At 51.2% G+C, this 24,331-nt stretch overlaps 7 protein-coding genes across 7 annotated transcripts; 1 reads left to right on the top strand and 6 right to left on the bottom strand.

Annotated features, from left to right (window-relative positions):
* Nucleotides 1-387: 387 nt before the first annotated feature.
* On the bottom strand, nt 388-3,258 carry L3040_006413 (uncharacterized protein; the record flags this gene model as incomplete). The annotated part of the gene is made up of 1 exon (XM_066154105.1): nt 388-3,258. The coding sequence occupies one exon, from the start codon at nt 3,256-3,258 to the stop codon at nt 388-390; it is 2,871 nt and encodes a 956-aa protein (XP_066011091.1).
* Nucleotides 3,259-11,167: 7,909 nt separating this feature from the next.
* On the bottom strand, nt 11,168-11,548 carry L3040_006412 (uncharacterized protein; the record flags this gene model as incomplete). The annotated part of the gene is made up of 3 exons (XM_066154104.1): nt 11,168-11,274; nt 11,344-11,400; nt 11,473-11,548. The coding sequence occupies 3 exons, from the start codon at nt 11,546-11,548 to the stop codon at nt 11,168-11,170; spliced, it is 240 nt and encodes a 79-aa protein (XP_066011090.1).
* Nucleotides 11,549-15,881: 4,333 nt separating this feature from the next.
* Nucleotides 15,882-16,556, bottom strand: L3040_006411 (uncharacterized protein; the record flags this gene model as incomplete). Its single annotated transcript, XM_066154103.1, has 2 exons — nt 15,882-16,260; nt 16,357-16,556. 2 exons carry the CDS (start codon nt 16,554-16,556, stop codon nt 15,882-15,884), a joined length of 579 nt encoding a protein of 192 aa, XP_066011089.1.
* Nucleotides 16,557-17,349: 793 nt separating this feature from the next.
* Nucleotides 17,350-18,265, bottom strand: L3040_006410 (uncharacterized protein; the record flags this gene model as incomplete). Its single annotated transcript, XM_066154102.1, has 3 exons — nt 17,350-17,532; nt 17,633-17,943; nt 17,998-18,265. The coding sequence occupies 3 exons, from the start codon at nt 18,263-18,265 to the stop codon at nt 17,350-17,352; spliced, it is 762 nt and encodes a 253-aa protein (XP_066011088.1).
* Nucleotides 18,266-18,764: 499 nt separating this feature from the next.
* Nucleotides 18,765-19,977, bottom strand: L3040_006409 (uncharacterized protein; the record flags this gene model as incomplete). The annotated part of the gene is made up of 2 exons (XM_066154101.1): nt 18,765-19,507; nt 19,599-19,977. The coding sequence occupies 2 exons, from the start codon at nt 19,975-19,977 to the stop codon at nt 18,765-18,767; spliced, it is 1,122 nt and encodes a 373-aa protein (XP_066011087.1).
* Nucleotides 19,978-20,280: 303 nt separating this feature from the next.
* L3040_006408 (uncharacterized protein) lies at nt 20,281-20,604 on the bottom strand (the record flags this gene model as incomplete). Its single annotated transcript, XM_066154100.1, has 1 exon — nt 20,281-20,604. The coding sequence occupies one exon, from the start codon at nt 20,602-20,604 to the stop codon at nt 20,281-20,283; it is 324 nt and encodes a 107-aa protein (XP_066011086.1).
* Nucleotides 20,605-21,816: 1,212 nt separating this feature from the next.
* On the top strand, nt 21,817-22,842 carry L3040_006407 (uncharacterized protein; the record flags this gene model as incomplete). Its single annotated transcript, XM_007289196.1, has 3 exons — nt 21,817-21,945; nt 22,039-22,260; nt 22,345-22,842. 3 exons carry the CDS (start codon nt 21,817-21,819, stop codon nt 22,840-22,842), a joined length of 849 nt encoding a protein of 282 aa, XP_007289258.1.
* Between the last annotated feature and the right edge of the window lie 1,489 nt (nt 22,843-24,331).

Here is a 24,331-nt window from a genome sequence, read left to right as displayed (position 1 = left end):
ATATATAACAAGGGGTCGATTTGGTATGGTTTGGATCCGGTTTGGTGATTACATATCTAGGTTATGGTATGGTATTTGGAAAGAAACAGGAGAGCGGGGTTTCGCCCCCTCTCCGATATTGGCCGTGCCCCCCCCCCCCCGGCCACGCCTCCCGCCGCCCCCTTTCCAAAATACAGGAGAAAAGAAAAGAAAGATGTGAACAAAGGAGAGAAGAAACGCTTTTTTAAAATGGGAACCCGGGTGCGGGTTGGAGAAGGAGGTAATAAGAGACAAGGGTTCGCCGATGGAGAAGAGGGGTATCTTCGAGGCCGCCATCTAGGAATGGGGTATCCGGCGTTCCGCGTTGCATGATCCACGACACTAGAGCCTCCCGTGCGACGAACTTGCTTACAGCAAGAAGACGAAGGCAGCGAGACTGAGGAGTCCCACCGAGCCGACCTGGAGGGTGGAGGCGGCGCCGGTGAAGGTGTATTGGCTGGCGGTGGGGCTTGGGGCGCCTGGGGCGGTTCCCACGGGCTTGGTGGCGAAGCTGGTGGATGGCACGCCGGCGGGGGGTGCAGGAGGGCCCTGGGCGGGGTAGGTCATGGCAGGCGGGGCCTCGACCGGGTAGGTCTTGGCCGGGGGAGCGGGAGGAGCCTCCGGTGGGTAGGTCTTCGCGGGAGGCGCGGGAGGAGCCTCGGCAGGAGGAGCGGGAGGACCTTGAGCCGGAGGAGCGGGAGGACCTTGGGCAGGAGGAGCGGGAGGGCCCTGGGCGGGAGGGGCGGGAGGGCCCTGGGCGGGGTGGGTCATGGCAGGAGGAGCCTCGACTGGGTAGGTCTTCGCAGGAGGTGCAGGAGGAGCCTGGGCGGGAGGAGCGGGAGGACCTTGAGCAGGAGGAGCGGGAGGACCTTGGGCAGGAGGAGCTGGTGGACCCTGGGCGGGAGGGGCGGGAGGGCCCTGGGCAGGGTAGGTCATGGCAGGAGGAGCCTCCACTGGGTAGGTCTTCGCAGGAGGTGCAGGAGGAGCCTGGGCGGGAGGAGCAGGAGGACCTTGAGCGGGAGGAGCGGGAGGTCCTTGAGCGGGAGGAGCAGGAGGACCGTGAGCGGGAGGAGCAGGAGGAGCGGGAGGACCTTGGGCAGGAGGAGCAGGAGGACCTTGGGCAGGGTAGGTCATGGCGGGAGGGGCCTCGACTGGGTAAGACTTCACTGGAACCGGGGTTGGCTCGCAACCGCCTGGGCAGGATGTGATGGTCAAGGTCTTGGTGACCTTGTAGACGTGTGTCTTCACATCCTTTCCGTAGGTCATGTAGGCGGTCTCTGGGCAGACAGTGGTGTAGACGGTCACATCCTTGGTGTTGACAGCAGGAGGAGCTGGGGGAGCCTGAGGAGGGTATGTCTGGGCAGGAGGAGCAGGAGGACCTTGGGCAGGGTAGGTCATGGCGGGAGGAGCTCCAATGGGGTAAGACTTGACCGGGACGGGAGTTGGCGCGCAGTCACCATATGGGCAGTCGGTGATGGTCAAGGTCTTGGTGACCTTGTAGACGTGTGTCTTCACATCCTTTCCGTAGGTCATGTAGGCGGTCTCTGGGCAGACAGTGGTGTACACCTTCACATCCTGAGTCTTCACAACGGGAGGGTAGACAGGGTAGTAGTCCTTGGAGTCGTCTTGGCACTCCTCGAATTGAGCAACGCAAGCAGACAAGTTAGGGCTTCCGGTGCTACGGCAAGCGTCGTACTGGGCCTGGCAAGTTGATGAGCCTGATGTGCCAGTTGGAACGGGACCACCGGTCGGCTTGATGACTGGCATGGTCGAGTTCTTCTTGGGGTACATCGGAACGAGGCCTGGGTAGGTCTTGGAACCACCATTCTGGCAAACCTCGAGTTGAGCGACGCAAGCAGACAGGTTGGGGCTTCCGGTGCTACGGCATGCGTCGTACTTGGCCTGGCAATCCGATGGGACAGATCCACCTGGAGTGTGGATAGGCATGGCAGGTGGGTAAGACTTTACGCCGCCGTTCTGGCAAACCTCGAGTTGAGCGACGCAAGCAGACAGGTTGGGGCTTCCGGTGCTACGGCATGCGTCGTACTTAGCCTGGCAATCGGACGTGCCAGATGGAACAGGACCGTTCGTAGGCATGACAGCTGGCTTAGTCGAGTTCTTCGAAGTGTACACCGGAACGACTGGTGGGTAGGACTTAACACCACCATTCTGGCAAACCTCGAGCGCAGCCACGCAAGCGGACAAGTTAGGGCTTCCGCTGCTACGGCACGAATCGTACTCAGCCTGGCATTCGTCGCTGCCACCCGGAACTGGAGCGTGGGTAGGCATGACGGCTGGGTGAGTCGTGTTCTTTGTGTACGCCGGAACGGCAACTGGGTAGGACTTGACGCCACCATTCTGGCAAACCTCGAGCGCAGCCACGCAAGCGGACAAGTTGGGGCTTCCACTGCTACGGCACGAATCGTACTCAGCCTGGCAATCAGATGTGGCGGGGGCAGATGGTGCTGGGGCGTGTTGAAGGCTCTGGGTTGGGTGGTATCCCTCGGAGTCACTCTTGCAAGCCTCGAGCTCAGAGACACAGGCAGACAAGTTGGGGCTTCCGCTGCTACGGCACGCGTCGTACTTGGCCTGGCAGTCGGAAGAGGCTGGGGTAGGGTACCCCTCGGTTTTGCCAGAATGCTTCTTGCCCTTGCCGCTCAGGTAATCATCCATCGCTTGCTTCTTGCAAGACAAGAGTTGGGCAACGCAGGTCGAAAAGTGAGTGCTTCCCGAGCGGCACCTGTTGTACTGAGCGTGACACTCTTCAGTTGCGGGGGAAGTTGGCACTGGGGCTCCTTTTCCGTATGGGGTGTAGGTCTCCTCTGGGCCCATGGTTGAAGTAGATGTGTAGTAGATCGTGTGGGTCTTGTCTCCCTCAACCACGTACGAGCTGGTCGGGCAGAGAGTGGTGTGGACTCCCTTGTCTTGGGTGCTTGAGGGGGCGGGCACGTTCAAGCCGTCGGTTGTTCCGGCACATTGGGCGTACAGCGCGGAGCAGTAGGCCTGGTTGGCACCTGGCTGAGACTGGCAATCGGAACGCACCTTCTCGCAGTCCTTGGGGGCAGAGTAGGCTGGGAGGGCGGAGGAGGTGGTGACATCGGGCTTCGGAAGCCCAGCATAGGGCGACGCGACATAGGGCTCCGGAGCGGGAGGTTCAGGCGGAGAGTAGGGTTTGTAGAAATAATTAGCATTGGCAGTTAAAGCGAAAGTTGCCAAGAGGCTGACAGAGCGGGCGACCATCTTGAAAGCGAGTGTGGTGTTTAGGATCCAAACCAAACAATCTATTAACAAGAGACTTTGAAGCTGTGGTGAGAAGAAAGAATGGCCCAGGGGCAAGTCATTCTTATACAGGACTGATGCGTCAACACCGATAAACCCACATCACCTCTCAATATCAAAGTGGAGCAGATAACACGAGCGTTGGCATACCAAAAATAGCTCGGAGGCGCGCCCCGTTTTAGCCGGATGAGCTCCCCTTGTTTACTTACTGTACTGGACCGCAGTAGGTACCCATAAGTCATCGGCCGGGTTGGGGGCAGGGACAACACGAGGATGCGCTCGGCCGACGAGATACTCCAATCCGTAGTTGCAGTACTAAAGTAGCCGAGTAATAATAACTGCTGGCGTTTGGGAGCCGGGGGTACCTAGCCTGGAGCTGTAGAATTAGGTGTTATGAGCCAGGTTCCGGCAGGGCTGAAAAGCCTAAACCGTCCGAAAGTCCGCCTCGCACTTCCACTTGTCCTACTACCACTACCTACGTCAAGTCCTCGCTCCACTTGGCCCTCCAAGCTTTGATTCACGTTTCCAGAAACATCGAGGAGATGATTCGCCCGAGGAGTGGATGCTCCAAAAGGAGATGATGGGTGATTCTTCGGGGCTGGCTGAGCCCGCTAGCATGAGCGATCATGTATCATGTCACTGTCAATCTGTGGAGTTCGGGCTCCCTAATAGAATTCCAGCTGGTCCTTTCTTGAATATCCTGCAACACGAGCATATTATTAGCAGTAGTGGGATCTACAGAGGAACTCCTAATCACTAGTATTATTTGGATCGCGGAGTGAACTCCGACCAAGTCCACCTGTTGCCATGACAATTGCTAGTACTACTTCCTCCCAGCCTCGTAAAGCAGCAGTGAACAAAGCAACGAATAAAGGTTCATCCTTGCAAAGCCTGCCGTTCCCTCCAATCTTCCCTCTCGCAGGTTGCGCTCGTTGTTATAGTTATTGTTTTGATCGATAGTTCAGTCGCGTCGTATACCGGCATCGCAGCCTTCGCTTAGAGTTTACCCAATCACCCCATCCCGGTCGATTCCTTGTCCTAGCGAGTTTTCGAGATCAGACGATCTACTTTAGTATTCAATATATGACTATAAGATGACATTAGTGCATGCTTCACACTCGACTAGCTTTTCCTCTGTACATGCAGCGTACAGCTATTCGGTGTCGATGTCAACTGTCACATGAAATTAACCGAGCCGATATTTCAGGAACCCCCTTGATTCAACCCGAGTAATTATAATATACGTCGTAGTACATTTTTATACGATGATGAAATGCTATGATATCATCCTCATGATCCCACCTGGCGGAGCCGGAAAATCCCAACGACGCCTCGTCTCGTATTTTCGCTTTTTTGTATCGAGGTAAAATTTCCGTATATCGAATCCCGATGCCTTCGATCTCCTGCGTATCTACCATGTACGTAGTACAATATACCGCCCGCATAACGAGCCAAAATCCTGCCCTCCATCTATGACTTTACCATCCCAGCGAGGGAAAATTATCCCCCTGAGCGGATTACCAAAAGGATCACCGCGGGTCCATACCAAGCCCCCTTCCCCCCTCCTACTAGGAAGCATGGTACCGGTAGTACTACGTACCAACCGTACCCATCTATTCCCCCTTCCTAAGATTCGGCTTTGAAAAAAGTCTCCTTTAGGCTCGAAGCAGGTACTACTAGTAGATGCGTAGTACTTCGTACGTACCTGGTCTGTGCAATGCAAATCCCACAGGCAATTGGCCAATTCAGGAGCTGCACTTTTTACGTAGTACGAATTACGGCGGCGGGGGGGAGATTAAGGTGCGGCTCCACGGGCAATCCTTTTCCCTCCAATTCCTAAGTCGTGTCAGAGCTGTTCCCTCCTCTGCTACAGCTACTACTTATAGTACGATTCTATTATACCGCGTTCCATGTACAGCAGCTCCGTAAATGGTAGGACCTTGTTGGTGGGATGCAGATGGGTCCACCCAGCAGGCAAGCGAGCGAGCGAGCGAGCGAGCCAGCCAACCAGCCAGCCGACTTCGGCAACGGGGAGACTCACGGATTGAGCTCCGGACCGTCACGCACGTGACGGCCAGGAATCGAGCGGTGCAGAGAGCTCCCTCCGGACTAGTCCAGTACGAAGTCGTTGCCGATCCCTCTTTGAGCCCGCCGATAAAGTTGTCAAAGAGAGAGAGAAAAGGGCCTAAAAAAAAAAAGAGGCGAAGTCAGAGCGGCTGTTTGCCCGGCCAACCAGCCCAGCCAGCCTCCCCCCCCCAACCAAACCTTCTTCCGTCAGCCCATGCGTTGATCTCTTTTTTGGAAAAACCGGGGAAAAAAGAGATTGCGGTAGCAGGGATTGTTGGCCAAGCGTAAACCTAGTCCCACTATATTCGAACCCTATCCCGTAGGCTGCATATTTCCTGCTGTATGGAGTAGGTAGTTAGTACCTAGAGCAAGCTGAGCCTGGCCGCACGGGTGCCTACGCTGCGTACCCAACTGACATCCTCCTGCGTACCTAGTTGTACCTAGGTATACCTAGCTGTACCTAGGTATACCCAGCTGTACCTAGTCGCTGTACCATTAGGGTAGTCCGCATCACATGACGTCGATCGCAAAAGGTTTCAATAGCCGACGCCGCCAAACCAACGTCTGTCGGTCGCGGGATGCTAAAAATGTAAACGATTCATAGGGAAAGACATATGAACATTCAACCAAGTCCATGACTCTCCGCTGCTCTCATCCATTCCTCGCCGGTGATTGCAATCACATGACACAACGCGGAGAGAGGCCAGGAGGGAAAGGGGAAGCGAGCAGAGCGAGGAAGGCGAGGAAAGCCAGGAAAGCTCTGCAGGAGCATCCATTCCCAAGGCTTATTTCCACGCCAAGGCGAGAGCGCCCTTATCACGCACGACTATAGGTAGGCAGGAGAGCTTGTATGAGGGGTTTTGTACTGTTGTACCGTCGTATGTTCTTTCTCTGAATTTCGATGGAATACTACAGAGCAGAGCAGAGTCGGAGGAAGCCCTAACCACCACAAGTCAGTCGTCGGTCCGTCCAGTTTACGACGTACGTATGCGTGTCGCCTACTCCGTAATGACATCGAAGCAGACAACATACGTAGTACTAGCACTACCGGTACAACACGAAGAAAGAAGCTTTTCCTCTCCTCTCGCCGATACCTAGGTCGCAAAGCCTGTACTTACGTAGTAAAAGCAAGCAAGCCAGCCCGGCTCTCAGACTCAGACTTAGACTCAGACTCAGACTCAGACTCAGACTCAGACCCAGACCCGGACCCGGAGCGCGCATGCATGTCAAGCTCAGATCAGAGCAGCCAATCTCCTTTCTCCCCCAACGAATTGCGTAAACTCACTCGTCCCTCAACTACTACTAGTAGTACGTACGTACTTGGCACAGCTCACCGTCCACCGACAAATTACTACGTACTTACCGTGCTATAACCAAACTCAACTCCGCCGCGCAATTATGTCCCCTCCGTATATAAACTACGGCTAGTACTACTACTAGTAGTACATACACGAACACACCCCAAAGCCGCCCACCACGCAAAGTCAAAGCAGATTAACTGCTTCCTCCCCGGAGATAAGCCGAATGCCAAAGCGGAATATTACTACTACTACTACTACTACAACTATCTGTACCACGACCACCTAGGTACCTACCTACAGCAGATGCCTACCTACGTACGTAAGCAGTACATTCTCGGTTCCTCCCTCCTCCCTCCCTCCCTCCCTAGACCATCCCATCCCACACTATCCCATCCCATCCCATCCCATAGCTCAACAAATACGCGACCTCGGTACCGTAGCAGCCTCAAGTAGTAAGTACGGCGCAACGCAAAACCCCCATCGACCGCGATCGACAACACGATGATGTAATTCAACTCAACTCAACTCTACTCAACTCCTCCGCTAACCCCCCGCCGTCTACAAGTAATTTCCACACCTACCTAGTAATACCGTAGTTTTGCATCCATCATTTCCACACCCAGCGAGCAATACCGTAGTTTCCACACCTCCTACGTACCTAGCAATACCATAGCAATCTGCATCCGTAACACGGTAGAGCAAGCCCATCCGCAACGGAAGAAAGGAAGCAAGCAAGCAAAAGCTCCCGTGACCGTACCGCACCGTACCGTACACCACCAATACCTACCTACCTACCTACCTACGTAGTAAAGTCCATCCTATCCTATCCTATCCGGTCCGGTGAAGAATGCACGTACTAAGTACCTATTAGCTACTGCTACCTTCTACCTATTATCTACTACTGCTATCTACAGCTATATACTACAGCTATATACGCGAAGCTTACACCTACCCACCCATCCACCCATCCACCCACCCACCCATCCACCCATGCACACAACACAACACAACACAACCTAACATCCAAAATCCAAAATTCACCAATCAGCAATCACCAAACAACATAAAGCACGCGACCGCAGAACATAAAAGAAAGAGAAAAAGAAAGAAAGGGCTGCGCTTATTCTAATTCTTAGTCTCAGTCTAAGTCTACGTAGTCTTTCTCAGTCTAAGTCTTAGTCTTAGTCTTAGTCTTAGTCTTAGTCTTTGGCTGGCTTTAGATCGGGACGGGAGGCGTGACGTGACGTGACTACGGACGGAGTACCGTGGTGATCGAGGAGCATAGACTTCGTTCGTAGGTACCTCCGGGCTTTTATTTCGTGTGCATTGATGATTTTTCTTGCGATTGGGGAAGGGGAGGGAAGGGAGGGAAGAAAAGTCCGGTGGCACGTGATAGGTCAGCAGACGGACTGCGTTGTTTCGTGGGCGTTGCAGATGTGGTTATCTAGGTTCTGCTTCCTTAAGAGCTTGACCCCCCTTCTCTCTTTCTCTCTATTTCTCACGGACAGAAATTGCATCAAGGTGGCTTTGGGGACAGCCTGCCGAGCTGGTCCATCCAATCCCTCTCGCAGTTTCCTCTTAGAAGAACTCGGAATGTGAACTTGGCTACTGATATATGATGATGCATTCTACTAAAATTCGCATAGCAGAAAGAACCACGCGTGGACCCAGATATCCAAGAAAAGAGCCGCGGCCCGTAGGCGTCAAAAAAGAAGGCAACCGCCACCTGGCTCTCACACACCCACTCACTACCCCGCCACAGAGCCGTCTCATCCAGCCTCCCCAGCTTACAACTCATCGATCTTCGACTTTCCAAGCTTGAAGAGAGCCTTGGCCTCCTCCAGAGCAGACTTTCCGGGCATGCCTACAGACACAAGTTAGACATCAGGGGGAGGGGACCGGAAGCCTCGCACGTGACGACTTACACAGCAAGCATCTCTCCTCGCAGTTCGACTCGGGGGCCTTGCCGCCCTTGCACGAGCAGGTGACCTTGTTGCCGTTGGCGCTGCAGGTAATCGTCGGCTCGCTTAGGTGGGCCTCCTTTCATCCTTTCAGTCTTAGTCGGCATAAGCGATTGCGGATCGGAAGCGAATGCGGATTTTTTCGAATATGTTAGAAATTCTCTAATACTATAGCATTTACTATTACAACAAAGAAATATTTACATGAATAATTAATCGTCTGTTATACCGTCTTCCGAAACATCTAAAATCGTATCATCCGATAAGATATCTGACCATCGATCATTATTTTCATTAGAATTTGATTCGTCTCCTACCTTTCGCAACGAATCGTTTGAATCTCCACTACTATCAGAATTGAAGCCATCGCTATCGATATTAATACTAGGAAAAGGAATAATATCCTGCTTTAAAGAAAGGTCTCCGGTAGTATCGGTTATAATCATTAGATTATCATCATCGAGAAAAGGTTCAGGTTGAGAAAGAGTTGGTCGAGGAATACCTTTTTTACGAGGCCGCAAAATTTGACGTTCAAGAGGTTGTTGCATCTACCAAATCTCTTCCGAATCGAGAATTGGAATGAGTATTGAATCGTCGTCTTCAATAATTAAGCTTGCAGCAAGGCGTTCTCGTATAGTCCTTTTGCGCTTGCGTTCAGCTTTGCGTGATTCGACTCCTTTACGATACTCAGCATCTCTTTCCTCTCTCTAAAGCTTGTCGACGATTCGTTGTTGTTTTGCAGCAGATTCAAGATTTGCTTTAGCTTCTTGCTTAGCAGCAAGCTTATTACTAACTTGAGATGTTAAGCCTTCGGTGTGATGAAACCATTTGCGACTTTTTGTTTTGCTTTCTAGTTGGTCTTTTCGTTGTTAAGCGAGAATAGCTAATTCTTGTTCTTGTAAAGTAGCTTTTACTGCAACTTCTCGAGTACCTTTCATGTAGGATTCGAATTCTTGTCGAGAAAGACTACTCAATAATTCGTTGCATTTATTTTGCCACTTCCACGAGCTGATTTCGACATGCGCTAGTTTCCGAAGAGTACGAGGAAGCTCTGGCTCGTCTTTGTTTACGTATTCGAGAGGCGTAAAAGTCTTGAGATTTTTTAAACATTGCGTTGCGTTCGGTGAGTACATTCCAAACTTCTTCCAAGCTTTTTTGATATTGTATCGACTGAGTGTTTGATTGCGAATATAGTCGAGATCGTTTAAGAAAGAATTGATTGTATACTCGACGTCGAGCTGTGCAAGCGCAGCTTTAATCGCTAAGTCGTAGTAATGCTTATAAGGTTGGAAAATCCCTACATCAAGAAGTTGCATGCAATGAGTAAGGTGAGGAATCAACGGGTACGGTAGAATGTGATTTTTGTTAGCTAAATTGATGAATTCCGGAGTCCGGTAGCTAGCGTGATTATCTATCAACATAAGCTTCTAAGGTTTATTCGGTCCACAATCTGCGTTTTTAATATAATGCTCGAAGTATAGCAATGCGATTTTATTATCCGTGAATCCATTATCAGCTTCCTTAATGAGTGTGCCTATAAGAAGGTTCGAAACGAACCATTGCTGTATGAGTCGTTTGCCTTGAATAAGAATCATCGGAGGAACAGGTTTTTAGCTAGTCGCATTGATCATCTCGATTATTGTTACGGATCTTCGATTCTCAAGGCTAACACTGTAGAACTATATATAAAAATTAATATATAATATTAAATAAGTTATATAATACGATATAGCACGACATACCTCTTGAATAGATCCAGGAACTAATACTTCCGTTCCTCGCGGACAGCCAATACGGAACCTAGTCTCGTCGAAATTGATGATATCTTTAAGTCGAATATTCATCTTCTTCAAGGTGCGTCGATAGCTTTTGAACCACTTGTGTACCGCGTTCGTGTCTTGCGCTGATATTCGGATTCGAGCGAGAGGTTTGGTCTTGATTTTGTAGAGGCCACTCGTTTTCCACCACCTTGTAAACCAGCTCCAGCTCTGCGGCTTCGCGTATTCATCGTATGTTTTGCGTAAGGCGAATATAACGTTATAGATCAATTGCGGTGTAGGAGTAAGCCAATTAGCAAGGAGCTGAACGATGAATTAGCGTAACGCGTTGATATGCCAGCTTTGCAAGATCTTATTTTAACCGCCGCGCTTGCGATTTTTCGGTCGCTTGAGGTGACTGTTCAATGTGCGCTCACTGAGGTCGTATATACGCGCAGCAGTTTTTTAAGTCTCTTAAAGGTATTCGGACAAGAAAGTTGTAGCGCGTTGGAGACGCGTCGCAAGATCTTCAATTGCATTAGGACTACCTGGTTGAGCGTGGCTTTTGTATTGAAAAATCCTTGAAGGCTTCTTCGAGCGAGTGCGTTTTCGGCCCATAATTGATTGTAGAATGCGATTGAATTGTGCGGTGGTAGATCAAAGAATGATGTTGTAAATTGTATTTTGTATACAAAAACTGGTAGCAAAATAAAAAAATCCGCATTCGCTTCCGATCCGCAATCGCTTATGCCGACTAAGACTGAAAGGATGAAAGGAGGCCCACCTAAGCGAGCCGACGATTAGCGGTCTGCTCCGAGAGGTGGCAGAACTCCTTGCAATCGGCCTCGTCCTCTGCGTCACAGCCGGTCGCGGAGATACCGAAGGATGAAGCTGGGGGCGCCGTGTTATTAGCAGGTCCCCGATAAGCTCGGGGATGGGATTATGTGTGCGTGCCGGTACCTTTGAAGTTGGTGGCGATTACGTGAGGCATAGCCTGGACATCGCCGGATGATAGAACTGTTCATTTATCGCGTAAGTTCATGTCGATGGGATGAGGGATCGACCCTGAACGGCTGGGACGCCTCTTACCATTGCGCTCGACGGAGAGAGCTGATGCCAGCATCAGCAGGGCCGAGAGCGAAAGAGCGGACTTGAAGAATTGCATATTGCTGATTGGTGTTTATATCGTTTCTTGGTTTGCTTGTGAGCGGATGTTGTCGATACGAGGGGATGTCATGGAGTTGGGTGGCATGTCGTTGAAGTAGTCGTCGCCGTCACGAGGTGATGACGCACTTGCCTAGCACCAATGGTCACGCGGAGACGCTTCGCCACCAAGAGATAGCTCGGACAAAGTAGGAGGTAGTACCGTATCTATCATCTTGCGTGCGGGCTCCTCAATATTTTGATAGTACGGATCTATCTTTCTAACAGTCCTTTACTGTTGACTACCAGAGCCGCAAGATGTGGGAGTAATTCTCAAGTTGGATCAAATGGGTTCTCGAAGTCCACAACATCCTCGCGCGTAATTCCTATACCGCCCGCAGGCTGAGATCCGCTTCACAGATAGATAGCATCGACAACATCACCCCGAAGCTGACGCTCCGCCGATCTCGACACGGGGGAAAATCTTCTCATGATCAAAGCCTTATGGATGGCGATACTGAGAAGTCGCTTGCCACTCCGCGACGAGGGAACAGGGTCACGCCTTGGATAGGCTCAGGACGTACCCTGTGGATATCCTACCGTGGGAGACGGTAGATCAGCAGGGCGTATCATCTTACTTATAAGCTTATCAGTTGTGATTACTACGTATCAATACTTCCTCTCAGAGCCACGCATGTATTTGGCTTTTGATTTTGTGTGTATCATCGACTTCTCATCGCCGTAGACTCCGAGTCAACGTGATATCGGCTCTTGCCAACCTTCACCCATGTACAGGTATACCACGAAGTCTGATACCGTAGACAGCCTCGGCCTGTGAGGGTGGCATTGTATATCACGTGGTATTGGCATTATCACGTGATGAACCAAATGCATCACGAATCCGATTGCATCTCCTAAGTACCGGTACTACTAGCTATACTGAACGGTTCCAGGAATGATGCTACAGTAGCACAGTAGCAAGAGTAAGACGGTCTGCATGCACTCCCTACCGTGTATGTATGTATGTATCATCGCTGAAGGGTCGGGTTCGCATAGGAAGCGGCCACAATGCCCTGCTGGCTCCTGCGCTCGCACGCAGCAGCTGCATGCCATCCATCATGGCATTTGAATGCAGGCAGCGAGAGGCGTGCCAGAAATCCACGTACTACCTACCTATGGCACCGTGATGTCTCCACTGCCCGTCGAGCGCACCAGTGGTGGGTCGGCCCTCTTCGGCCGCCTCGTTGGGCAGGTCTGGTTTCTGGGTACGCGTTCCGTGGCTCTCGCGCTGCTTCCGAGGACGCGAGAGCTGTGAATGAAGTCCGGCACGTCCAGTGCAGCCGGAGCGTCCATCGCGATCCCGGTCTGGCGCGCTGGAAAGATACCCACGGTGCAGGCGTAAGTATTACCCCTCGGGGGCGCCTCGAAAGTTTGGTTTCCACTTTAAAACCCCTGGGTACCCTACCCTCGAGGGGTAATACTTAGGCCTGTACCGTGGTACGTACAAGTAGTAGTATTGACAGCAGCGTGAGGATCTTGCGGCAAGAGCGGTCAGGATAGTAGTACTACGTTAGATTCCGTATGCAGTCTGTCGGCGGATTCGGATCTTTGGGCGTTGGGCGCATGAAACCCTGGGTGGAAATCTGCACGACAACCCTGTTTTGCCAGCGTACTCTGCACTCTGTAGATCCGGAATCCCAGAAACCAGGGACGCCGGGATCGTAGTACTGCGTACGTAGTACGTACTACTACTGTATTACTATTACTACTACTAAGTACGTATACTACTACTATATTGAGTTCTGTCCGTTGAGGCTACTTCCCGAAATAGATACCTAATGGAGTCCGGAAATTAAAAAGGCTAAGTGATGGGGCTGGCGTCGATAAATAGACGGCGGTGCCGGAGGGAACGAAGGGAACAAGGAACAGCAGGTTATGTCACGGCTTCTACCCTGGCCATTTATAATAGAATCATCAGCAGAATAATACGTAGTAGTACTAGTACCTATACTACTATCCCCCCCCATGAATAAATGTCGGACCCAGTTTAGGCCCATAAATCATAGAGCGGTGGTTTCTTAATGGCTCAAAGCCCTGCCAACTCCACTGTATAGGCTAAATACTGGCTCAAAGATACTTTTCAAAGCTGAATCCTTATGAGTTGATTGGTTTAAGCCTTAGTAAGATTCCTTGCGAAATTATACTTTCGACATTTATTCATGGGGGGGGATAGTACTATGTTACTACCTAGCTCACCCCAGCATTTACCGACGTGGGGATGATGCTAGGTGATCTGTCAAAAAGGGTGACTTCTTGTTGCAACCAGCAGCCCCCCCGCGCTGCCCCTTTGTCATCTCCCTCCGTTGATTATCCAAGTTCTACGTAAGCGAGCCATGAAAATAGGCATGGAACAAGAATCACACGGCACGACTGCGAACTAGTGAGCGTCGCTATTTATTGCAGATGGGGTACCTTAAGTAGATGATGGCTCACGACTAGTTTCACGTATTTGCAGACCTGTCGCGGCTCAGGGAACTGCCCTCTTCATTCACGTCTCGGAACGCCGTCAGCTGGCACAGCACCGGCCGTCGAGCCCTCTCTCTCCTCAGCTGTCGCTCTATGTACAAGCGACGATATTCCCAAACAGCTTTCTCACGCGGAAAGAGCCCAGCCCGGCGGTGAGCAGAAACCGAGAGTCGCTGTGACCCGCACATCAATCATCGTCGCCAGAGCAGGTCCCCACGCAGGCGTAGGTAGTAGAGCTGGTCCCGCGCATCCGTGAGGATTTCGCAGGAGCGGAACGGTTTCTTGTCAGCTCTGGTGTCTAGTATAGACGAAAGCGGTGCGCGGTGCGTGGCGTGTACCGTATATACAGACCGACCCACTCGTGTCCATAATCGAAGACTATGAACGGCATGAAATATATTGCACCAGCCCTTGAATCATAGCCCATCCTAAGTACGAGCTCGAAGACAGAATGGTTTGACCGTGATGCACAACGATTGCTCCGGGATCAATTGGCAGCCACCGCCCTTTTTTATGATTCATCCCCGCTTCAAGTTCCAGCAGGCCTTCTCTCGTAAAGCCATCGATCCGTATCGAAGCCCCTCTCTTCGAAGTCGACCCGCTCGCGGCTCACACTCCCCCAGCAGAAGCGTAGCTCCTAGATAGAATACCTCTCCGATGTCCATAATTCGCCGACGGCGCTTTCCAACACCCAAACCGCCTGCTTGATACAGAGTGCTCTTTATCATTATCCATGAGAGCCGCGCATCGTTGTCAAGACATCGGCATTCTAGAGCAGTGGATCAAGTGCGAACAGTCCACATGATGACTTCGTGAAAGAAAGCGCTCCACCTTCTAGCTGCTATGTACTCCGGAATCCCACACCGCCAACTAAATTAATCACCACGGCTTCAATCATATCGATCGGTTGCGTAGGTATCTATCAGCTGCGACCGACTGCTGCAGCCCCGAGCTCCCTAGGGAAACTTGCCACCCCATCCCCCCGTGACCTCGCTACTCAGTTTAAGCGAAGCGAAGCGCAGCGCGCGCGCGCCAGAGAAACACGGATCACACTTCCTTCCACAAGACCAGTCAGTCATCGGGAAATCGACCTGTAAACTAGTCAGTCATATATATATATATATATAAGTATAAATACAAATATCGCCATACCTCCCACCCAGATCTCCAAATCCAGTTCTTCTTCACCCCTACCTAGACTTTCATCCAGCGGATCGACGCCCTCGTGCCCAAACGGGCAGGAGCCCGATCACGACGCGACCAGACAAGCGAGCCGATCAGCAGCGGGTCTGTGACCGGCCCAACAGAGATACGGAACGGCAACCTTGAGGAGGAGGATGCAGGGAGAGCTTGGAGAGGCTTCGGGGTGTGTGGTGTGGCGTGGCGTGAAGCACTGGCTCTGGCACTGGCACTGGCTCACCGCCAGACTTGGTCCGTCCTGGTAGCTGCGCCCGAGGAGGATAGAGAGGAAGAGGCGCCGGCAAGGGCGCGATCGAGGATCTGGACCTGCGGTTGTCAATGTCCGGTGCGCAAGGAGGGGAGGGGTGGATGAATGGTAGCTATCGCAAGCTTGGTATACGCTGGGAGAGGGAGAACACGATGAGAATCTGTATGTATGTATGTATGTATGTATGTATGTATGTATGTATGTATGTATGTATGTATGTATGTATGTATGTATGTATGCGGGGCTGAAGAGCGGAGAGAGTGAGGAGTAGAGCTTTGGAACTATCTTGTGTGAGCCTTCGCACCGATTCCCTGCCTCTCGTATCTTCTGGATCTGCAGCTGAACACCCTCCTCCCCTCCCCCCCCCCTCCCCGGCGCCCTTTCAACATCCACACGCTCCAGTAGCTCTCCCACACTCGAAATACTCCTTCCCCCAACTCAACCCTCCCCCACCCATCCTCGTCGTCCTCGTGAAAGCCGTTCCCATCTTCTTCTTCTTCTTCTTCTTCTTCTCCTCCTCCTTCTCCATCAGCCCATGCGACACCACAATCCTATCGACCGTCCTCGTGACATACACTTCAACCACCTGCACCCGACCCCCACTCCAAGAGCCGCGAGAAAGAGCAGCGCTACTAGCCGTAACAGGACAGCACCGAACAGCACCCATATGCAAAGCCGCGAACGAGCCCGTCCCAGAAGCCCGACCCAGCTCGGGAAGCCTGGACGACGAAGCCGAGCGCGACATAAACCGCGTCCCTCGCCTGTACGACGGTAGATTCAGCACGAGAACCCAACCCAAGAGCGGATGAACAGATGCACAGATAGATCCGGGAGGGGAATACGGGAGCAGTGCTTACAGCTCGTGGGTCGTCTGCACTTCAGATGCGGGCGTACCAACGACTTCTGTACTCGGGGTGCTGCGAGGGGAAGCATCTACGCTGGTCGGAGTTGTTTGGTTGTGGATGTGGTTGTGGGGATAGGGATAGGGATCTGCTGTGGACTCGGCTCGACACACTACCACTACCAGCAGCAGCAGAACCAGCGACCAAAACCTCATGGCGGATGTTACGTGCAGCAGTGCAGTTTAGACCGACCGACTCTTCATCAGTAGTCGCATGGAGCGTGCATCATAGCCGAAGCCAGAGGATGAACTTCCAACTTCAGACTTTAGAAGAGGGGTGGCTTGGGGATTCCACATCTCGCGAACAAAGAGAGCAGGCTAGGGAATGAATGACCACGCGTGGAATGTCATGTCATGTCATGTTCCCTGGCGGCTGCGGCGCCCGGCGAACGAACAAGGAAAACAGCCGAGAGAGATCAAGACGGGAACAAAGAGCAGCGCGATAAGGCTTATCTTGACCTACGCAAGCTGTGATTGCGTTTGCTGTGAGAGGGATGGTAGGAACTGGATGGCCGGGCGCTGGTCACGTAGGAAACTGTGCCTGCCGTGGGTGTGAGAGCGAGATACTCGCTTGATCGATCGGCGTGAAGATATATGCCTGCCGCCTTCCTCGCCTGTCGGGCCGCGAACGAGCGAATTTTCAAACCTGGTAGGGTGATCCTGTGCTTTTCCGTCAAGCCGCGCTGCAACTACTCAATGAGCCGGGGATGCAAAGAGTATGGATTGTTATTACTTGATCATGGACTACGTGCGGGCAGCAGAGAGCTACCTGCAGAATCGACTTGCCAGAAATCAAGTGGGTATCACACATCCAGCCATAACCCAGCTACATACACCCACCATAGTCGACTCCGCGCAAACTCGGGTTCCAGAATGCAAGACCGCCTAGTTCTCAAGCTTATTACGCCAATGGAAAACTTCCCTGTCCTTCGCAGCGGTGGATCAGAATCTACAAACCATCATGAGCCTCGGAAATTTTATCCACCTCCCTCAGGCACAGCGAAGCAGCCAGATACTTGAAGCTGACCAGTTGCTCCTCGGCGCTCTGAGTAAGTAGTAGGACGATCTTCCAGACTGACACAAAAGCAAGCCAGGGGCCGAGCCAAAGCCTCTTCGGGCCAGTCTCCTCCATCTTTCAGGATGGAGTAAGTAATCCAGAGTCTCCTTCGAACGGGTATTTGGGTTGGATCGACCTGTTAAGTTATCGGTTTCGTACTTGAGCACGATCATACACAACATGCCGGGATACCCGTCTTCGGAAAGTCTACAGCAACTCCATGGAGCATTGCGAAGGTCTTGCACTTCTCAGCGTCGGTTCCCCCCCGGCAAATAATCTGCTGCGATGCGGTGACCAACTGCGATGGAACCGAGCCGCTCGTTCTCTTGATGATCAATGCAGAATCGAGTGATATCTTCGCGTTGAACAGGGCGGCCAATATCCACCGGGGGAGGCTAGGGTACTCGGCGGCCTCAAATTCATTTTCCGGCAGCGCATCATCATCCCAAATGACATAGAAGCGGTCTCCATCCAGATCACCACCGCCTCATTGACTAGCTAAATCGCGCTTCCCATGTTGGCTGAAGACGACACAGTTACCGAGCTCCATCAGAGGCGATTCCGCAGGTGGCATGACAGCCTTCGCAATCCGGACGTCGCCAGGATCCAAAGCAGGTGCTCGAGTGATGACCAACCTCTCTGACGTGATTACATTCTTTACGCCCTCTTCAACACCAACACAGAAGATCTCGCCCTCTTTCAAGGACCCAGTCTCGTCCATGATACCATGCAGGTGCCAGCCCCGAGGGACAGGAATCCTCGCCTCGTGCTTCAGTTTTCGAAGCTCGGACATTAGAACCGCCTCCATTGTGTGGAACAGAAAGCCGTCATCTGAAGTCCATGCCGATAGCCACGAGCCTTAAGATCAGTTCTGGGAATTGAAAAGAATCACCGACACCCTGTCTCTTCAAGAAACTTGAGGCATTGATGGGGCTCTCTGTGATCATCCGCAGAGACGTGATTTCTTTAGCTTGTAGATCCATGAAAAAACTACCCTTCACTTGCTGGTTCTCCATGATCGATCTTGATGAATTTTCGGTTCATATAGACTGGTAAGGGTCTGTAAGTAATATCGTAGATTTCAATGTCGTTGGAGGTTGAGCCGTCAAATTTGATCATGGAGTCGCGAAGACATAACTGATCACCATCGAGGCGACTGTCAAGGGATATCATTCCTTTGGCACCTAGACATCTTTTCAGTACAATAAGAGCAAGAGCAAATCAAGAAAGAGTAGCTAAATACCTCTGTATCGGATCTGAAGGCAAGTAGGCATCAGCCGACCCTTGGGCATTTTATCCCAAATCTTTTACAACAACGACAATGCTATTGTTCCGCAACCATCGCTGAAAACATAGCCGCTTCGTTTAATATCTTCCATGTTGCGTACAATCAAAGGATCGATAGTCATAAAACTTCTGGTATCAGAGAAGGCCTGGCCGATCCTGGCAGCACACTTGGCCGGCGATCGGATAAGAGTGAAATTCCCCAGACCACCAGTGATGTCGCGATCCAGAAGTAACGAACCAAGGGATCCAAACGGTGCCACGAGCCAATAGCTACGCTCACGCAAAGAAGACTGCGGGAATCCAAGGAACGAAAACACTCTACCGCCAATTTTTACACCCCTGTCGGGTATTTCCTGGAATCTTCCGTGGTAGACGTGATAATTTGAGACCTTCGAATGGTACATGAGTGGTTCGCCATCCTCCGCGCCAAAAGAGACACGCATGAAGTAATCATGAAATTCCTTGTACTTCCGGAGTGTTCGATTGTTGCTTTCCAGCTGAGGTCCTGACAAGGTGATCGATGTCGCTGTCACTCTCGCTCGGTGGATGGATGTCACGTTCTTGGGTTTATTCGCATCACGTTCCGCAGCAACACCGAGATTCAGGGCATTGACTTCGTTATCGCCCAGTAGCTCAATAATGGCTCCCAAACTCAGATCCGATACTTCGGTATCTATCGATGGAAATGGTATCTGGTGGAACAGCTTTTGAACAGCAGAGATAGTGACAGTCGGGCCGGAACGATCCAACATGGCAAGAAGTACTGGAAACATACGGAGGACTTTTTTCGGATGAAGATAATTGTTCTTCGAGAGTTTGTGGATCTGGAAACGAAGCTGAAACGGAAAACGGACAGTTAAAACTTGAGAGCGCATCGTCGAGGACCCCAATTGAAGAGGCAAGGCTGACTTGTGGCATTCGTACATCTATATGTCGCAGGATCATGCGAGGTATTTCAGGTGCTTTGCACAGCTTCTTCAGTGTATCCTCTGTAGAAGCGACAAGTCCAATGTCGCGTCCGGAAGATAAGGCTACCAGGCCCTCGATCCGAAACACAAAACAGTTGCTTGCGATAGGCTCATGCATGAGGTTAAGTGCTGAGATACGATTTCTTTCAAACCCCTTTCTCAAGTTCATTGGCTTCTTGGGAACGGCTTTCAAGGTGAGCAGTTCCATCGCCTCGGCTACTGGATCGCGAGAAATCTGTCTGAAGAACCGCGTAGCTTCTTGCATTGAGAAAGTGAACGATGCAGTGGGATTATTTTGGGCTGTGATGTCGAATACCGCCGAGTACCGGAAATCAATCCGCTAGCCAGAGTCCAGGGTCAAGATCATACTTCTCCTTCCGAACTGAGCAAGGCCTCGCCAAGGGAGGTTGACTTCGGATGCATACACAAGATCAGATCCTTCGTAAGTCCATGTGCCACAGGACATAAAAGAAGTAGCGAAGATCACGGGAAAGATATCTTGGGGCTTAGGATGACCTCTAGAAACAATCATCTGTAATTGATGTTCCTTATCTTCTCGTGCCAGAGTTCACACCGTCAGAGAATTTGCGACTCGGCTACTCCTTGCAAAAAAAATCTTCTGGTTGGCCAAATACAACTTTTTGTAGAGTGCGGTATCCACAGGAACTGATCTCAAGTGGTTCGGGTTAGACTTGTGTTGACCATGGTACCGGAGGAATTTCTCTCCATCGGCAGCCTCGAGGGAGGTCAATGTAGCCCACGGTTTGCCGTTCCATTTGTCGCAGTCTGCTGTTCCGGGCTGGATCTCGAGAGCTAGAGGATGCGAACACAAGGAGCTCTTCAAAACTCCGGCAGTTCCCTGCACGGCAACATTGCTGATGAAGATCTCCATGCTCTCCGGGGTCCGGCTGTGCCGCCATTTCTGAACTCGCCATCAATGTCGCCTGTGGCCCAATTACAAGGTAAGAAGAGAAAGAGGATTCGGAATCTGAAGTTCAGATCGACAAAAGATAAACACACCTACACCGAGATCAGAAACCAAAGCGTCCAGAGATCACCATGCTGTATCAGTTGACCTCCCCCTCGTTCAGGTATGTTAACTGGAGGTGCACGACTGGTGCACAGAATATGGCAGTTGTGATGGGGAGTGAAGGAGGAAAAGAAGGAGACAATCGGGTAGGTGCCTAGACTACAGTACGTGTCTCGATCACGTGTCGAGCTAGGTGGATGTGGAGGTGAATCGGGCGCATCGCCAGCTGAATCCAATTCAAGGCATAAGTAATGCAGCGTATGTATGGTTCACCTGCAGAACTAGGATACGCCGCAACGAAACACTTTTCCTTAACCACTTTCTTTAAGTGGCTGATGGAGTTGAACAAGTCAACAAACCAGGGCAAACGCAGTCCAACCACAACCACAAGTACTGCATAAGAACGCACCGAGGAGAAGAGTCTGGGATGATGATCAACTGAAGCAAAGATATATTCTATACTGCGGACTCACAAATGAGTCCACTGACAGTGATGACTATCTGCTTGGTCGACTGCTATTTAAACTTGTAAAAGATGATGTACTGTGCTATGATGAGAAATAAAGGTACGAGCAAGCTTGAAAGAGAACGCTTTATACACTTGGAGATAGGTTACCAATTCGTGGGAAGCTAGAACAATAAATTTCGCCTAGCTTGCCAGTACAAAACATCCAAGTCGATCGATCCAAAGTCATGGTCCAATTTGTTCAGCTTGGAAATAGTTCACCAAGCTGAACCTATGGCTGGCCCATCAGGGTATTGCAAATAGGAGAAATTCAATTGCTAAAGAGGGTTTGGATTCGCTATTGGTTTCTATCTTCTGCGCCCATTGTGGCTGAAAGCGCAAGTGAGAAGACTTACGAGTGAGGTTGAGTGAGGTTGAGAAAAAGTGGAGACCACCAAGACTTGATAGGAACGATCACGTGCCGCTCGGCCTTGAGGCAGCGAGGACGCGACATCTATCTGCATCTCTAAACAACGAATACAACCGTCTCACTGCCTTGAATCATCACCACAACACAGTCCCAACAATACTCTCCAAACTCTCAAATCCTGCCTTTACCGTGTGCCAAGATGGATACTCTCGTCGCCCAATACAGCCGGCCGATGTTTGAGAAGGAGAATGTTGAGGAAGACCAGATGGAGCTCTACCAGTCAACACCCCCCTTGTCTCTCAAGTTCGCTATGCCCCCCGTTGCACACGTATGTAATCCCTGTTATTTATGAGCTGCTGCGTAGCTTCTAGAGCTTTGAAAGCTCTGCCATGACCATCCGCTGACTGAATACCCTATGTAGCCCTCAGCCTGGCTCCGAGCTGCGACTGACGACCATGCCAACCCAAACTGCCCCATTAAGATTGCCCACGGAACCACGACATTAGCATTCAGATTCCAAGGTGGTATCATTGTAGCGACCGATTCGAGAGCAACGGCCGGCAACTGGATTGCGAGTCAAACCGTCAAGAAGGTTATTGAGATCAACAGCTGCTTATTAGGCACGATGGCCGGAGGAGCTGCTGTACGTCCATACCATTCATTTCAGACATGGGGGGGTGATATTGGAGAGTTGTAGGGAGAAGCTGGAGCTAATGCCGGTTATCAGGACTGTCAATACTGGCTCGCATACCTTGGAATGCAATGTCGTCTCCACGAGCTTCGCCACAAACGCCGTATCTCTGTTGCAGCCGCCTCCAAGATCCTCGCAAACCTGGTCTACTCATACAAAGGAATGGGTTTATCAATGGGAACGATGTGCGCAGGTGTCACCAAGGAGGAAGGGCCCGCTCTCTACTACATTGATTCCGACGGAACTCGTCTGGCTGGCAACCTCTTCTGTGTTGGATCCGGTCAAACCTTCGCATACGGTGTATTGGATGCAGAGTACCGCTACGACCTGACGGAGGAGGAGGCTTTGTCCCTGGGAAGCAGAAGTATCTTGGCCGCTACGCATAGGGATGCTTACTCTGGTGGGTTTATCAACTTGTACCATGTGAAGGAGGACGGGTGGGTCAAGCACGGTTTCAACGATACGAACCCAATTTTCTGGAAGACGAAGCTGGAAAATAGTGAGTTCTCGAATGTGACGAGCGAGCTGGTATAGGACAAGGCACAAATTGGGGAGTGGAGTTTCCTTGATTGTCTCAATAGCACGCATGGCTGGGCGAGGGATAGGGAATGGCAGCGGGCCCTGTATACTACTGCTTCATTTCACGACGTGGTATTATCAATGAGAGCCTTCGGACTGAAAGAAGAGATGCCGTTCCATGATGCTATGTAAAAAGAACAGGCGTGTTGCATGATACAGCCCAGGGAGATTTACAACGGTAAGGATCATCTGTCCCTTCTGGGTTGATGTCAGCTACAGAGCTCTGTGGACTAGGGACATGGGGGACATGGTTAGGGACGACGGGCAGACCGCAACATGGCCCGTGAGATAGCCTTGGCATTATTACCACGTGATAATGTAACTACACTTCTTTCTTACTTAGAACAGCTTCCCTCTTAAGACTTAACAACACTACGAATACGACAGATTGATATTCGTACTATGTGGATACCAACACTGATCCTCGGAAGGCATTGTGAAGATCCTATGTCTCTTCCCCTCCTCCTTCCGCGTCGCCGCCATCACAGAGTCTTGTCTTGTCCCCCAAGTGTGGGAGTGTGGGTGCAAACTCATGGTACATCTCACTAGGACACCAGCAACTGGTCCTCTATGGGCACGAGGAGGCATTCCCATCACGGCCTCGATGCTGGGCATCTGGCCTGCTGGGCTGCGTGTCCCCGACGTCGTCCTTTCAAAGATGTCCAAAGATGTCCATCCCTCCTGCCCTGGTCTGGTATATCGCGTCAACTTCTCTGCCATTCTCTTTCTCAAGCAACGATGGCTACTCACTGGCGTTTCGAGAACTTTCTCGTTTTGCTCCTCACTTTGACGATTCGACTTGTCTTGGTGTGCCATTTCTGCGATTTGTCGACTCTTGTCTTGAAATTCTTGAAATTCTGATGTTTTGGGGTAAATTTTATCTCTCTTTTGGCAGGGTGTTTGGGTCCAAAGATATCTATTGTGCGGGAATATGAAGTCTCCGAGAAAAGAATTCTACGGTGGGAAAGAATAAATAGAATAAATAAAGGCTAGCGGTCTAGCATTTTTTCCAGGCCACTAACGCTAGGAGATACCTTAGCGTTTGTCTATTGTTTCTTAATCTCATGTTGAGCGGCAGGCTAGAAAAAAATGCAGTATACATAAGCTACTGTTGCAGTAGTGGAGTGGAAACCATGCTCAGTCAAGCAGTATGATTTTTGAGAAGAAGCAGCCAAGTGCGATCGGTAGCAGTGCCTGTCAGCCCTTGGAAGAAGCGGAATCACTGCCATGCATGCATAGGTATGCATGCATAGGTATGCATGATCGTCTAGGTCGCCATTCGCACCATTTGTTGTCGCTGCGCTTTGACTCTCTCAACGCACCCTTGGTGCTGGTAGCGACTGTGATGCCCAGACACTTAATGGGGCTTATAACCCTTACCGTTCTTCTATCACCAATCCTAAAGATGGAAGAATGACTCATTTGACAGTAGCTGCGCCGCACC

The sequence above is a fragment of the Drepanopeziza brunnea genome (genome assembly GCF_022702325.1).
Source record: "Drepanopeziza brunnea f. sp. 'multigermtubi' strain 214-2 chromosome Unknown ctg11, whole genome shotgun sequence".
NCBI classification, from domain to species: Eukaryota; Fungi; Ascomycota; class Leotiomycetes; order Helotiales; family Drepanopezizaceae; genus Drepanopeziza; species Drepanopeziza brunnea.
Note: the sequence above shows the minus strand (reverse complement) of the source record. Positions and strands in the feature narration are given on the sequence as shown.